At 44.6% G+C, this 15,115-nt stretch overlaps 1 protein-coding gene across 1 annotated transcript in view; it reads left to right on the forward strand.

Annotated features, from left to right (window-relative positions):
• The first annotated feature begins 13,875 nt into the window (after positions 1-13,875).
• LOC126316749 (lachesin-like) overlaps positions 13,876-15,115 on the forward strand; it is a 607,630-nt gene continuing 606,390 nt past the window's right edge. The window contains exon 1 of the mRNA XM_049992876.1: positions 13,876-14,065. Within this exon, the coding sequence (XP_049848833.1) occupies positions 13,972-14,065 (94 nt within the window). The 5' untranslated portion in view covers positions 13,876-13,971. The remainder of the gene's footprint in view (positions 14,066-15,115) is intronic.

The raw sequence follows: 15,115 nt of genomic DNA on the forward strand, positions 1-15,115 counted from the left end.
AAGGTCCATGGTTCATGGGGGGGGGGGGGGGAGGATGTTCATTACCGACATCGTTAAGGCATTAGCGAAACTCAGTTAAAAAAAATTTGCGTGGTAAAAGATCTGTCTGAAGACACAAGATGGTGTACGATCAATGAAGTATGGCTTTACGGTTTACATGTTATGTTACTAGTCTTAAAAATGTATAGTATTTTGCTCATTATGAAGTTATGTAACTGGAGAATTAAAAATATATTCCAAATACAGGGTGTCTCAAAAATGACCGGTATATTTGAAACGGCAATAAAAACTAAACGAGCAGTGATAGAAATACACCGTTTGTTGCAATATGCTCTGGACAACAGTACATTTTCAGGCGAACAAACTTTCGAAATTACAATAGTTACAATTTTCAACAACAGATGGCGCTGCAAGTGATGTGTAAGATATAGAAGACAACGCAGTCTGTGGGTGCGCCATTCTGTACGTCGTGTTTCTGCTGTAAGCGTGTGCTGTTCACAACGTGCAAGTGTGCTGTGGACAACATGGTTTATTCCTTAGAACAGAGGATTGTTCTGGTGTTGGAATTCCACCGCCTAGAACACAGTGTTGTTGCAACAAGACGAAGTTTTCAACGGAGGTTTAATGTAACCAAATGACCGAAAAGCGATACAATAAAGGATCTGTTTGAAAAATTTCAACGGACTGGGAACGTGTCGGTTTAACGTGCTGGAAAGGTAATGCGACCGCGTACGGCAACCACAGAGGGCAACGCGCAGCTAGTGCAGCAGGTGATCCAACAGCGGCCTCGGGTTTCCGTTCGCCGTGTTGCAGCTGCGGTCCAAATGACGCCAACGTCCACGTATGCGCCAGAGTTTACACCTCTATCCATACAAAATTCAAACGCGGCAACCCCTCAGCGCCGCTACCATTGCTGCACGAGAGACATTCGCTAACGATATAGTGCACAGGATTGATGACGGCGATATGCATGTGGGCAGCGTTTGGTTTACTGACGAAGCTTATTTTTACCTGGACGGCTTCGTCAATAAACAGAACTGGCGCATATGGGGAACCGAAAAGCCCCATGTTGCAGTCCCATCGTCCCTGCATCCTCAAAAAGTACTGGTCTCGGCCGCCATTTCTTCCAAAGGAATCATTGGCTCATTTTTCAGATCCGAAACGATTACTGCATCACGCTCTCTGGACATTCTTCGTGAATTTGTGGCGGTACAAACTGCCTTACACGACACTGCGAACACCTCGTGGTTTATGCAAGATGGTGCCCGGCCACATCGCACGGCCGACGTCTTTAATTTCCTGAATGAATATTTCGATGATCGTGTGATTGCTTTGGGCTATCCGAAACATACAGGAAGTGGCGTGGATTGGCCTCCTATTTGCCAGACATGAACCCCTGTGACTTCTTTCTGTGCGGACACTTGAACTACCAGGTGTACCGCCAGAATCCACAAACAATTGAACAGCTGAAGTAGTACATCTCATCTGCATGTGAAGCCATTCCGTCAGACACGTTGTCAAAGGTTTCGGGTAATTTTATTCAGAGACTACGCCATATTATTGCTACGCATGGTGGATATGTGGAAAATATCGTACTATAGAGTTTCCCAGATCGCAGCGCCATCTGTTGTTGAAAATTGTAACTACTGTAATTTCGAAAGTTTGTCTGCCTGAAAATGTACTGTTGTCCCAAGCATATTGCAACAAACGGTGTATTTCTATCGCTGCTCGTTTAGTTTGTTTTGCCGTTTCAAATATACCGGTCATTTTTGAAACACCCTGTATCTTTAATATATTGAACAACACTTAAATGTATTGTGCTCTAAATACTTACAAATGCTGCACAAAACATAATCTCGTGCCTAACGACAACAAAATACACTCCTGGAAATGGAAAAAAGAACACATTGACACCGGTGTGTCAGACCCACCATACTTGCTCCGGACATTGCGAGAGGGCTGTACAAGCAATGATCACACGCACGGCACAGCGGACACACCAGGAACCGCGGTGTTGGCCGTCGCATGGCGCTAGCTACGCAGCATTTGTGCACCGCCGCCGTCAGTGTGAGCCACTTTGCCGTGGCATACGGAGCTCCATCGCAGTCTTTAACACTGGTAGCATGCCGCGACAGCGTGGACGTGAACCGTATGTGCAGTTGACGGACTTTGAGCGAGGGCGTATAGTGGGCATGCGGGAGGCCGGGTGGACGTACCGCCGAATTGCTCAACACGTGGGGCGTGAGGTCTCCACAGTACATCGATGATGTCGCCAGTGGTCGGGGGAAGGTGCACGTGCCCGTCGACCTGGGACCGGACCGCAGCGACGCACGGATGCACGCCAAGACCGTAGGATCCTACGCAGTGCCGTAGGGGACCGCACCGAAACTTTCCAGCAAATTAGGGACACTGTTGCTCCTGGGGTATCGGCGAAGACCATTCGCAACCGTCTCCATGAAGCTGGGCTACGGTCCCGCACACCGTTAGGCCGTCTTCCGCTCACGCCGCAACATCGTGCATCATGGTGTGGGGAGCGATCTCCTACACTGGCCGTACACCTCTGGTGATCGTCGAGGGGACACTGAATAGTGCACGATACATCCAAACCGTCATCGAACCCATCGTTCTACCATTCCTAGACCGGCAAGGGAACTTGCTGTTCCAACAGGACAATGCACGTCCGCATGTATCCCGTGCCACCCAACGTGCTCTAGAAGGTGTAAGTCAACTACCCTGGCCAGCAAGATCTCCGGATCTGTCCCCTATTGAGCATGTTTGGGACAGGATGAAGCGTAGTCTCACGTGGTCTGCACGTCCAGCACGAACGCTGGTCCAACTGAGGCGCCAGGTGGAAATGGCATGGCAAGCCGTTCCACAGGACTATATCCAGCATCTCTACGATCGTCTCCATGGGAGAATAGCAGCCTGCATTGCTGCGAAACGTGGATATACACTGTACTAGTGCCGACATTGTGCATGCTCTGTTGCCTGTGTCTATGTGCCTGTAGTTCTGTCAGTGTGATCATGTGATGTATCTGACCCCAGGAATGTGTCAATAAAGTTTCCCCTTCCTGGGACAATGAATTCACGGTGTTCTTATTTCAATTTCCAGGAGTGTATTTATCGTCCATGTCGAAGATTGTAATTATTTATGGCGGACTATAGTGCGCATTCCTTAATGTGATTCTAAAATCAGTCACCAGACAGAAGTACCGGCCAAAATCGATCATGTTTTCCTTGGTACACTATCATCTACATTCACCACCCTCCCCCTATTTTCTACGTTCAACACCCTCCCCTACTAGATATAAAGTTCATTTGATAAACTGAGCCATCGTTCCTGGTTTGTACTATCTCATGCATGCGCTCTGATGCACTACTGGCCACTACAATTGCTACACCAAAAAGAAATGCAGATGATAAACGGGTATTCATTGGACAAATATATCACACTAGAACTGACAGGTGTTTAAATTTTTGCGCAATTTGGGTGCCTAGATCCTGAGAAATCAGTACCCAGAACAGCCATCTCTGGCCGTAATAAAGGCCTTGATACGCCTGGGCATTGAGTCAAACAGAGCTTGGATGGCGTGTACGGGTACAGCTGCCCATGCAGCTTCAACACGGTACTACAGTTCATCAAAAGTAGTGACTGGCATATTGTGACGAGCTAGTTGCTCGGCCACATTGACCAGACGTTTTCAGTTGGTGAGAGATCTGGAGAATGTGCTAGCCAGGGCAGCAGTCGAACATTTTCTGTATCCAGATAGGCCCGTACAGGACGTCCAACATGCGGCTGTGCATTATCCTGCTGAAATGTAGGGTTTCTCAGGGATCGAATGAAGGGTAGAGCCACGGGTCGTAACACATCTGAAATGTAACGTCCACTGTTCAAAGTGCCGTCAATGCGAACAAGAGGTGACCGAGACGTGTGACCAATGGCACCCCGTACCATCACGCCGGGTGATACGCCAGTATGGCGATGACGAATACACGATTCCAGTCTGCATTCACCGCGATATCGCCAAACACGGATGCTACCATCATGATGCTGTAAACAGAACCTCGATTCATACGAAAAAATGACGTTTTGCCATTCGTGCACCCAGGTTCGTCGTTGAGTACACCATCGCAGGCGCTCCTGTCTGTGATATAGCGTGCAAGGTAACCGCAGCCTTGGTCGCCGAGCTGATAGTCTATGCCTCTGCAAACGTCGTCGAACTGTTCGTGCATATGGTTGTTGTCTTGCAAACGTCCCCATCAGTTGACTCCGGGATCGAGACGTGGCTGCACGATTCGTTACAGCCATGGGTATAAGATGCCTGTCATCTCGACTGCTAGTGATACGAGGCTGTTGGGATCCAGCACGGCGTTCCGTATTACCCTCCTGAGCCCACCGATTCCCTATTCTGCTAACAGTAACTGGATCTCGACCAACGCGAGCAGCAATGCCGCGATACGATAAACCGCAATTGCGATAGCCTACAATCCGACCTTCATCAAAGTCGGAAACGTGATGGTACCCATTTCTCCTCCTTACACGAGGCATCACAACAACGTTTCACCAGGCAACGCCCGTCAACTGCTGTTTGTTTATGAGAAATCGGTTGGAAACTTTCCTCTTGTCAGCACGTTGTAGGTGTCGCCACCGGCCCCAACCTTGTGTGAATGCTCTGAAAAGCTAATCATTTGCATATCAGAGCATCTTCTTCCTGTCGGTTAAATTTCGCATCTGTAGCACGTCATCTTCGTGGTGTAGCAATTTTAATGGCCAGTAGCGTATAAGGTAATTTCCAAACGTTTTCTTTCGAAGGCCATTCAGTCTAGAATCGTTATACGAATCAGGCAAAATCGCTGTGAGTATTGAGCTAATCATGCCACCGACGCATCATGTTGAAGACACGTGTTTACTGAAACACAGCGTCTTGTTGCGTGGGGAACACCGTAACTGTCTGCTGCAGATCCTCGTCCGACAGCAGTCGTCGACCCTTCAAGGTCTTTTCCATGGGACAGAACACGTGATAGTCATTTGGGGAGGACTATACGGCGGGTGTTAGAGTGTCTCCCACTAGAGTTGGCGTAACCTCCGTTACGACATTTGCGATATGGGGAATCTCTTTACCACGAAGCTGCAGTAACCCTTGTTGAGGGGTGGTTTTCGATAGTCATGCTGCCCCATACACACTCCTCATTCTCCGTTGAGTATTTACCAGTGTTTGTCCTTCGGCGACCAAGAAAAGAATATCAAGTCGTTGGTCCTGTTTGGACGCATTTAGTGATAACGACACCACAATTCACGTTTCCACATTTATTGCACGCACGTGGGAAAGACAGAAATGCCACACTAATCCCCTGTCTACATGTCAGTTCTAATATACCTGGGTCAGAATCGTTCTATATTGCATATACACCGCAACAACGCCCTTAGACATGAATAAATATCCCACTGAGCTGCGAGCAAAAGTAAAGCTGTGATGATGTAAGGTGAGTCGAGGCTGAATATCTCTCACAGGAGCGTACAGTTTCATCAAGAATACTGCTGACAGCATAACTAATTAATTATATGCACCCTTCCACCAGGAATTCGAGCCACTGCTGCGTCCAGACGTCGCTGCTGATGTTGTACCAGAATACGCTGACATCTACAACCAAGCCTTGAACCAAATGGGCGAGGGATTGATTCGCATCACCCCATTGTTCCTCTACAATACTTTGCTTAGCCTTTCTGCGCCGCATCGCCAACCAGCCAGGTTCACACAGCTCAGGTTGACTAGTCTGTGGAGCAACGTTTTCGAATGATACCTAATTTCGAACAGATAACGTGATATGTACCGGTCATCAACACCATTCTTTTGCGTGAAAAGTTGAACTGAGCCAACCTTGCAATCAGCCCACTCTGTAGCCATTGTCAAATTCCCGACACCATCGAGCATCTATTCTCGTGGTTGTACCAAAACTTCATTTAGAATTTAAGGGGAAAGAAACTGCCTCTTATCACCAGAAGAAGGCCCCACACAATCACGGCAATGCATTCGTTAAAACTGAAGTGGAAATTTTTCCCGTTTGCCAAACACTACAGTTACGGATGGCTGGCTAGGGATTTCGTACACTGTGACCTACATCTCGATCTTAAAGACTTCAGGTTTCACTTTGTGAGTCATCACTGGTATCCAATGAAGTACCAGCGAACGATATACGAATCTAGTTTCCGTAACTTCATTGACATTCTAATGTTCACCCCTTCAACTAGAACCAAACCCGTTCCATATCCTTCGCCACCATATACCCAATATCACCACAGTCCTTTCAGTAAACTGCAGAAGACAATTAGCGACTTTAACAATATTTGTTGTTATTCTTTCCGTTAAATATGTTTTTGATTTGTGAGAGAGAGCAGTGCCTAAACCAGCAATAGTGCTAGGCCTATTCCAGAATTCGATTTATTAAGAGATGCTTAGTTAAATTAAAGAGAATATTCTTTTAATGACGAAATGAAGCCTTTTAGGACCAAATAACAGAAAATGGTATAACGGGAGTAGGATTCGTTATGATTAGAAAAGTAGGACACAGAGAGTGTTACTGCGAACAGTTCAATGATAGGGTTGTCCTCATCAGAAACGAATAACAAACCTACACAGACTACAGTAGTTCAGGTATACATGCCAACGTCGCAAGTGGAAGATGAAGTTATAGAGAAAGTATATGAAGAAAATGAACGGGTAATTCAGCACTTAAAGGAGATGAAGATCTAATAGTTATGGGGGATTTGGATGCAGTTGTTGGGGAAGGAGTAGAAGAAAGAGTTATGGGAGAATATGGACTTGGTAATAGGAATGACGGGGAGAAAGACTGAGATCTGAAATATATTTGAGATGCTACTGGTAAATACTCTCTTCAACAATCAGAAGATTAGGAGCTGTACTTGGAAAAGGCCGGGAGATAATGGAAGATTTGAGTCAGAGCTTCCGGAGTCAGATATTGGATTGTAAAGTGTAGCCAGGGGCAGATATCGGCTCAGATCAACATTGACTCAGATCTCAATTTAGTAATGATGAAGAGTAGGCTGAAGTTTAAGACACCAGTTCGGAAGAATCAATGTGCAAAGAAATGCGATATTGAAGTACTAAGGAATGAAAGGATACGCTTGAAGTTTTCTGACGCTATAGATACTGCGATGACGAATAGCTCAGTAGGCAGTTCTTTTGAAGAAGAATGGACATCTCTAAAAAGGGCAGTCACAGAAGTCGGCGAGAAAAACCTAGGTGCAAAGAAGGTAACTGCAAAGAGACCATGGGTAACGAAAGAAATACTTTAGCTGATAGATGAAAGAAGGTAAATCAAAAATATTCAAGGAATTTTAGGAATACAGATATAGAAGTCACTGAAGAATGAAATAAATAGGAAGTGCAGGGAAGCCAAGACGGAATGACTGCAGGAAGAATGTAAAGAAATGGAAAAAGAAATGACTGTCGGAAGGACTGACTCGGCATATAGGAACGTCAAAACAACTGCCGGTGAAACTGATAGCATGGGTAGTAACTTTAAGAGTGCAATGGGAATACACTGTTAAATTCAGAGGAGAGAGTGAATAGGAACACACTGAGAGTCTCTATGAGGGTAAGGTCCTACCAGATGACTTGATAGAAGGAGAAACAGGAGTTAATAAGGAAGGGATACAATATCAGAATCAGAATTCAAAAAAGGTATGGAAGACTTGAATTCAGATAACGCAGAAGGGATGCATAACATTCTATTTGAATTTGTAAAAGCATTACGAGAAGTGGAAACAAGACGATTATTCACATTGGTGTGTGTAGGATCTATGAGACTGGCGATATACGATCGGACATTCGGAAAAATATCATCCACACAATTCCGGAGACTGCAGGTGCTGACAAGTGTGAGAATTGTTACTGACAAGTGTTAGAATTGTTACACAATCAGCATCCAAGTTGCTGACAAGAATAATATATAGAAGAACGGAAAAGAAACTGAGGGTGTGTTAGATGACGATGAATTTGGTTTTAGTAAAGGTAAGGGCGCAACAGAGGCAGTTCTGACGTTGATGTTGATAATGGAAGCAAGAATGAAGAAGAATCGATACGTTCATGGCATTGGTCGATCAGGGAAAGGCGTTCAATAATGAAAAATGTTTCAAGATCATCAAAATCCTGAGAAATGTTGCAAGATTATCGAAATCCTGAGAAAAAGCTGCAAGGAAAGACGGGTAATACGCAATATGTAAAAGAACCGGGAGAGAGCGGTAATAGTGTAAGACCAAAAACGAAGTGCTTGGATTAAAAAAAGGTTGCTGTTTGATCTATACGTTGAAGGAGCTATGACAGAAGTGAAAGAGTGGTTCAAGAGTGCGATTAAAATTGAAGGTGAAACGATAACTTAGATTCGCTGATGACATTGCTATGCTCAGTGAAAATGAAGAAGAATTACACGACCTGTTGACTGCAATGAACAGTCTAATGAGTAGAGGATATGGAAAGAGTAAATGGAAGGAAGAGGAAAGTAGCAGAAATGGTATTCACCTCGGTAGCAAAATTCGTGACGGACGGAGCGACGAGGATGCAAAAAGCAGACTGGGTCAAGAAAAAAAGGCATTCTATGCCAAGAGATGTCCACTAGTATCAAACTTAACTTAACTTAGAAGTTTCTAAGAATATACACTACTGGCCATTAAAATTGCTATAACAAGAAGAAATGCAGATAATAAACGGGTATTCAATGAACAAATATATTATACTCGAACTGACATGTGACTACATTTTCGCGCAATTTGGGTGCATAGATCCTGAGAAATCAGTACCTAGAACAACCACCTGTGGCCGTAATAAAGGCCTTGATACGCCTGGGCATTGAGTCAAACAGAGCTTGGAGGGCGTGTACAGGTACAGCTGCCCATGCAGCTTCAACACGATACCACAGTTCATCAAGAGTAGTGACTGACGTATTTTGACGAGCCAGTTGCTCGCCCACCATTGACCAGACGTTTTCAGTTGGTGAGAGATCTGGAGAATGTGCTGGCCAGGGCAGCAGTCGAACATTTTCTGTATCCAGATAGGCCCGTACAGGACGTGCAACATCCGGTCGTGCATTATCCTGCTGAAATGTAGGTTTTCGCAGGGATCGAATGAAGGGTAGAGCTACGGGTCGTAACACATCTGAAATGTAACGTCCACTGTTCAAAGTGCCGTCAATGCGAACAAGAGGTGATCGAGACGTGTAACGAATGGCACCCCATACCATCATGCCGGGTGATACGCCAGTATGGCAATGACGAATACACGCTTCCAATGTGCGTTCATCGCGTTGTCGGGAAACACGGAAGCGACTATCACGGTAGTGTAAACAGAACCTTGATTCATCCGAAAAATGACGGTTTGCCATTCGTGCACCCAGGTTCGTCGTTGAATACACCATCGCAGGTGCTCCTGTCTGTGATGCAGCGTCAAGGGTAACCGCAGCCATGGTCTCCGAGCTGATAGTCCATGCTGCTGCAAACATCGTCGAACTGTTCGTGCAGGTGGTTATTGTCTTGCAAACGAGTCATCTGATGACACAGGGATCGAGACGTGGCTGCACGATCCGTTACAGCCGTGCGCATAAGATGCCTGTCATCTCGACTGCTGGTGATATGAGGCCGTTGGAATCCAGCATGGCGTTCCGTGTTACCCTCCTGAACCCACTGACTTCATATTCTACTAACAGTCATTGAATCTCGACCAACGCGAGCAGCAATGTCGCGATACGATAAACCGCAATCGCGATAGCCTACACTCCGACCTTTATCAAAGTCGGAAACGTGATGGTACGCGTTTCTCCTCCTTACACGAGGCATCACAACAACGTTTCACCAGGCAACGCCGGTCAACTGCCGTTTGTGTATAAGAAATCGGTTGGAAACTTTCCTCATGTCAGCACGTTGTAGGTGTCGCCACCGGCTCCAACCTTGTGTGAATGCTCTGAAAAGCTAATCATTTGCATATCACAGCATCTCCTTCCTGTCGGTTAAATTTCGCGTCTGTAGCACGTCATCTTCGTCGTGTAGCAATTTTAATGCCCAGTAGTGTATGTTTGGAGCACAGCATTGTATGAGAGTAAAACATTAACTGTGGGAAAAACGGAACAGGCGAGAATTGAAGACATATGTAAAGACATCTGCGAATTATTACTAAAGTACTAGACTGTAGAGGAAGACAGAGATGGGGATACATCCAGCAAGGATGTTGTTTGCAAGTGCTAGTCTGAGATGAAGAGATTGGCGCAGGAGAGGAAATTCGAGAAAATGGACCTAATACGGAGATTTGACGATAGTTATTTTTCCAAGTGCAGTTTGCAGTTGGAAGGCGGAATGGGGTAGATCAGATAGTGGTACCAGAAGGACCTCCGGAACACAGCGTCACGTGGCTTTCTGAGCATAAGCTTGTTGTGTTGCCAGGTAAAATAAATACTCACACACATACACACACACTCACTGGTCATACCGGATTCGAGAGTCCATTACCGCAGCAACGTATTTTCACCATCTGTCCCTGTCTTGGGCTACTTCCTTCGATTCACCTTCAATACCTAGGCTCCTCAAATCAGCCTTCGTATTGTCCTCCCTTCTACGCCTCGGTCTCCCCACAGGACGTTTTCCTTTAAGTGCCCTACCAGTACTCTGCGCGCTGCCCTGGCCTCATCTATTCGAGCTACGTGACCCGCCCATCGCAACCTACGTGATTTAATAATACTGATTATGTCAGGCTTGAATAGAGTTCGTGAACCTCTTCGTTATGCAGTTTTCGCCACTCTCCGCTAATGTCATCCCTTTTTGATCCTAAAAGTTTCCTCAAAATTTTGTTTTCAAATACTCAAAATGGCTTTTCGTTTTGCACAGTGAGAGACCACGTCTCACATTCATACAGCATAACTGTTAGAATAACAGCTCTGTATATTCTAATCTTTAAATTCCTAGACAACATCCGTGTTGAAAGTATTCAGTGAGAAGTAGCACGCATTTCCCGCCCGCAATCTCTTTTTCAGTTCGGATTAAATCTCATTTCTCGAAGTGATGTCCACGCCTAGGTACTTATATGTGTTCACTTTTTCAAACTGCATGTCTCCAACTCTTAACATTTCCTGACCTACTGCTGTTGCCATTGTAGTAGTAATCAGGTATTTAGTTTTGTCTTCACATATTCTTAGACCTACAACTTCACTAGCCTCGATTAACGCATTCGCATTTGCTGTTAGATATTCTTTTCTATCCCTAATGGTGTTTAGATCATCTGCATACCCTAATATCTCAACATTTCCATTTAACTCCATACCCTCTGAATTATCTGCTGCCATTCGTACAATATATTCTAGGACTAAATTAAAAAGTAGCGGAGACAGGGCATCTCCCTGCTTAAGTCCGTTCTTTATTACAAATTTCCCCACGATTACTTTACCTTTTTTTGTTTTTTTCAGTCCTGAGACTGGTTTGATGCAGCTCTCCATGCTACTCTATTCTGTGAAGCTACTTCATCTCCCAGTACCTACTGCAGCCTGCATCCTTCTGAATGTGCTTAGTGTATTCATCTCTTGGACTCCCTCTACGATTTTTACCCTCCACGCTGCCCGCCAATACTAAATTGGTGATCCGTTGATGCCTCAACACATGCCCTACCAATCGATCCCTTCTTCTAGTGAAGTTGTGCAACAAACTCCTCTTCTCCCCAATTCTATTCAATACCTCCTCCTCATTAGTTATGTGATCTACCCATCTAATCTTCAGCATTCTTCTGTAGCACCACATTTCGAAAGTTTCTATTGTCTTCTTGTCCGAACTATTTATCGTCCATGTTTCACTTCCATACAAATACTCTCATAAACGACTTACTGACACTTAAATCTATACTCGATGTTAAGAAATTTCTCTTCTTCAGAAACGCTTTCCTTGCCATTGCCAGTCTACATTTTATATCCTCTCTACTTCAACCATCTTCAGTTATTTTGTTTCCCAAATAACAAAACTCTTTTACTACTTTAAATGTCTCATTTCCTAATCTAATTCCCTCAGCGTCACCTGACTTAATTCGACTATATTCCATTATCCTCGTTTTGATTTTGTTGATGTTCATGTTATAACCTCCTTTCAAGACACTATCCATTCCGTTCAGCTGCTCTTCCAGGTCCTTTATTGTCTCTGACAGAATTAAAATGTCATCAACGAACCTCAAAGTTTTAATTTCTTCTCCATGGATTTTAATACCTACTCCAAACTTTTCTCTCGTTTACTTTATTGCTTGCTCAATATACAGATTGAATAGCAACGGGGAGAGGCTACAACCCTGTCTCACTCAGTTCCCTACCTATGCTTCCCTTTCATGTCCCTCGACTTTTATAACTGCCATCTGCTTTCTGTACAAATTGTAAATAGCCTTTCGCTCCCTGTATTTTACCCCTGTCACCTTCAGAATTTAAAAGCAAATATTCCAGTCAACATTGTCAAAAGCTTTCTCTAAGTCGACAAATGCTAGAAACGTAGGTTTGCCTTTCCTTAATCTTTCTTCTAAGATAAGTCGTAGGGTCAGTATTGCCTCACGTGTTCCAACATTTCTACGGAATCGAAACTGATCTTCCCCGAGGTCGGCTTCTATGAGTTTTTCCAGTCGTCTGTAAAGAATTGGCGTTAGCATTTTGCAGCCGTGATTTATTAAAATGATAGTTCGGTAATTTTCACATCTGCTTTCTTTGGGATTGGAATTATTATATTCTTCTTGAAGTGTGAGGGCATTTTGCCTGTCTCATACGTCTTGCTCACCAGATAGTAGTTTTGCCATGACTGGCTCTCCCAAGGCTGTCAGTAGTTCTAATGGAAAGTTGTCTTCTCCCGGGGTCTTGTTTCGACTCAGGTCTTTCGGTGCTCTGTCAAACTCTTCACGCAGCATCGTATCTCCGATTTCATCTTCATCTACATCCTCTTCCATTTCCATAATACTGTCCTCAAGTACATCGCCCTTGTATAGGCCCTCTATATACTCCCTCTACCTTTCTGCTTTCCCTTCTTTGCTTAGAACTGGGTTTACATCTGAGCTCTTGATATTCATACAAGTGGTTCTACTTTCTCCAAAGGTGTCTTTAATTTTCCTGTAGGCAGTATCTATCTTACCTCTAGTGAGATAATCCTCTACATCCTTACATTTGTCCTCGAAGTATCCCTGCTTAGCCAGGTTGCACTTCCTGTCGATCTCATTTTTGAGACGTTTGTATTCCTTTTTGCCTGCTTCATTTACTGCATTTTTATATTTTCCCCTTTCATCAATTAAATTCAATATTTCTTCTGTTACCCAAGGGCTTATACTAGCCCTCGTCTTTTTACCTGTTCGATCCTTTGCTGCCTTCACTATTTCATCCCTCAAAGCTACCCATTCTTCTTCTACTGTATTTCTTTCCCCCATTCCTGTCAATTGTTCCCTTATGCTCTCCCTGAAACCCTGTACAACCTCTGGTTCTTTTAGTTTATCCAGGTCCCATCTCCTTGAATTCCCACCTTTTTGCAGTTTCTTCAGTTTTAATTTACAGTTCATAACCAGTAGATTGTGGTCAGAGTCGTCATCTGCCCCTGGAAATGTCATACAATTTAAAACCTGTTTCCTAAATCTTGATTGCAATAAATAAAATAAATAATAAAACAAATGAATAAATAAATAGGTGGGGCGCTCTCTTGCGCTTCAACCCACTCACGCCACAATGTCAGCAGCTGTTACGCGTCTCTCCAAAGCGACACCGCAGGAACTGTCGCGCCGCTGAGGTAGGTGTCCCGCGCAGCGCGGCTAGTACGCGGGTCCACCGCGGCGCAGGGGGCGCGCTGGCGTCGCGGCGGCTCCAGCGGCGAGAGGAGGCAGCGGGCGGCGGCACAGGAGGCTGCAGTGAGTGCGCGATGGGCGGCCGCCGCAGACGCAGGCGCAGTGGCAGCGCGCGCCGCGGACCATGAGGCCGACGCCGGCCGCCGCGACGCCGCCGCCGGGGACGGCGCGCCTGCCCGCCGCCGCCCTGCTGCTGGCCGCGCTAGCCGCCTGCCACGGTGAGTAGCCTACACAGAGGGGGGCCAAGCCGCGCAGCCACACTGGCGATCCTGTGTACCTGGCTGCCATTGCTACACACAGCAAAAAAACCCTCCGAAGACTTACCACATTCGATGTTTCCACATGAGGACGAAATTTTTGAGGATTCTGCAGTACATGAATTATGCACTATCGACCAGTGAACAAAATACATTTTCACATATATTTCCAAAATATGGTACAAATTTTATAATGCTCTGTAACTAGCTCGACAACGTATGTGTCATCTAGCGGGGTTTAAGGCGGGTAGGACGTCAAACGGGCCGACTTGGAGCAGGAGAGGCACCACAGGATAGTTTATTTTCTACTGTCTATACTTTTACAAATAAATTCGTAAAACGTTTTCAGCATGACCAGGACGGATTCACGCTCATAACAGTGGAAGTGCAAAAACACAAATAATTTTTTTTTATAGGAAATTTCATCATTTTTTTGCTTACTGTTGGCTGCATTTGTTGCTATAGGTACATTTTTCTTCACAAGTAAGAGAGATTCTTTGATGAATTTTGCACAGCATACAACCCATATTTACAGGTGTATGAAACTCTAGAATTTTCCAAATCTATAAAAAACTGTGGTATAAATTGACATAATTAACTACAAAATTTGATTTTTTTCTAAACATGAAGTTTATAACGTAACACCTCTTTCATTTTTCATAAATTAAATAGATTCTACAGTTTCAGACATCTGTAAGTATGGTTTCTGTGCTGTGCAAAATTCATCGAACAGTCTCTCTTAGTGATGAAGAAAAGTGTACCTATAGCAACAAATGCAGCCAATAGTAAATGAAAAAAGATGAAATTTCACATGTAAAAAAAAAATTTTGCTATGTTTTTGAACTTTCGCTGTTACGAGTGTGAATCCTGAACCCTTCCTGGTCATGCTGACAAAATTTTATGAATTTACTTGTAAAAGTACAGACAGTGGAAATTAAAATGTCCTGTGGTGCCTTCCTGCTCCAAGTCGGCCCGTTTCACGTCCTACCCTCCTTAAAGAATAGAAAGGTC

Source organism: Schistocerca gregaria, chromosome 1 (genome assembly GCF_023897955.1).
Source record: "Schistocerca gregaria isolate iqSchGreg1 chromosome 1, iqSchGreg1.2, whole genome shotgun sequence".
NCBI classification, from domain to species: domain Eukaryota; kingdom Metazoa; phylum Arthropoda; class Insecta; order Orthoptera; family Acrididae; genus Schistocerca; species Schistocerca gregaria.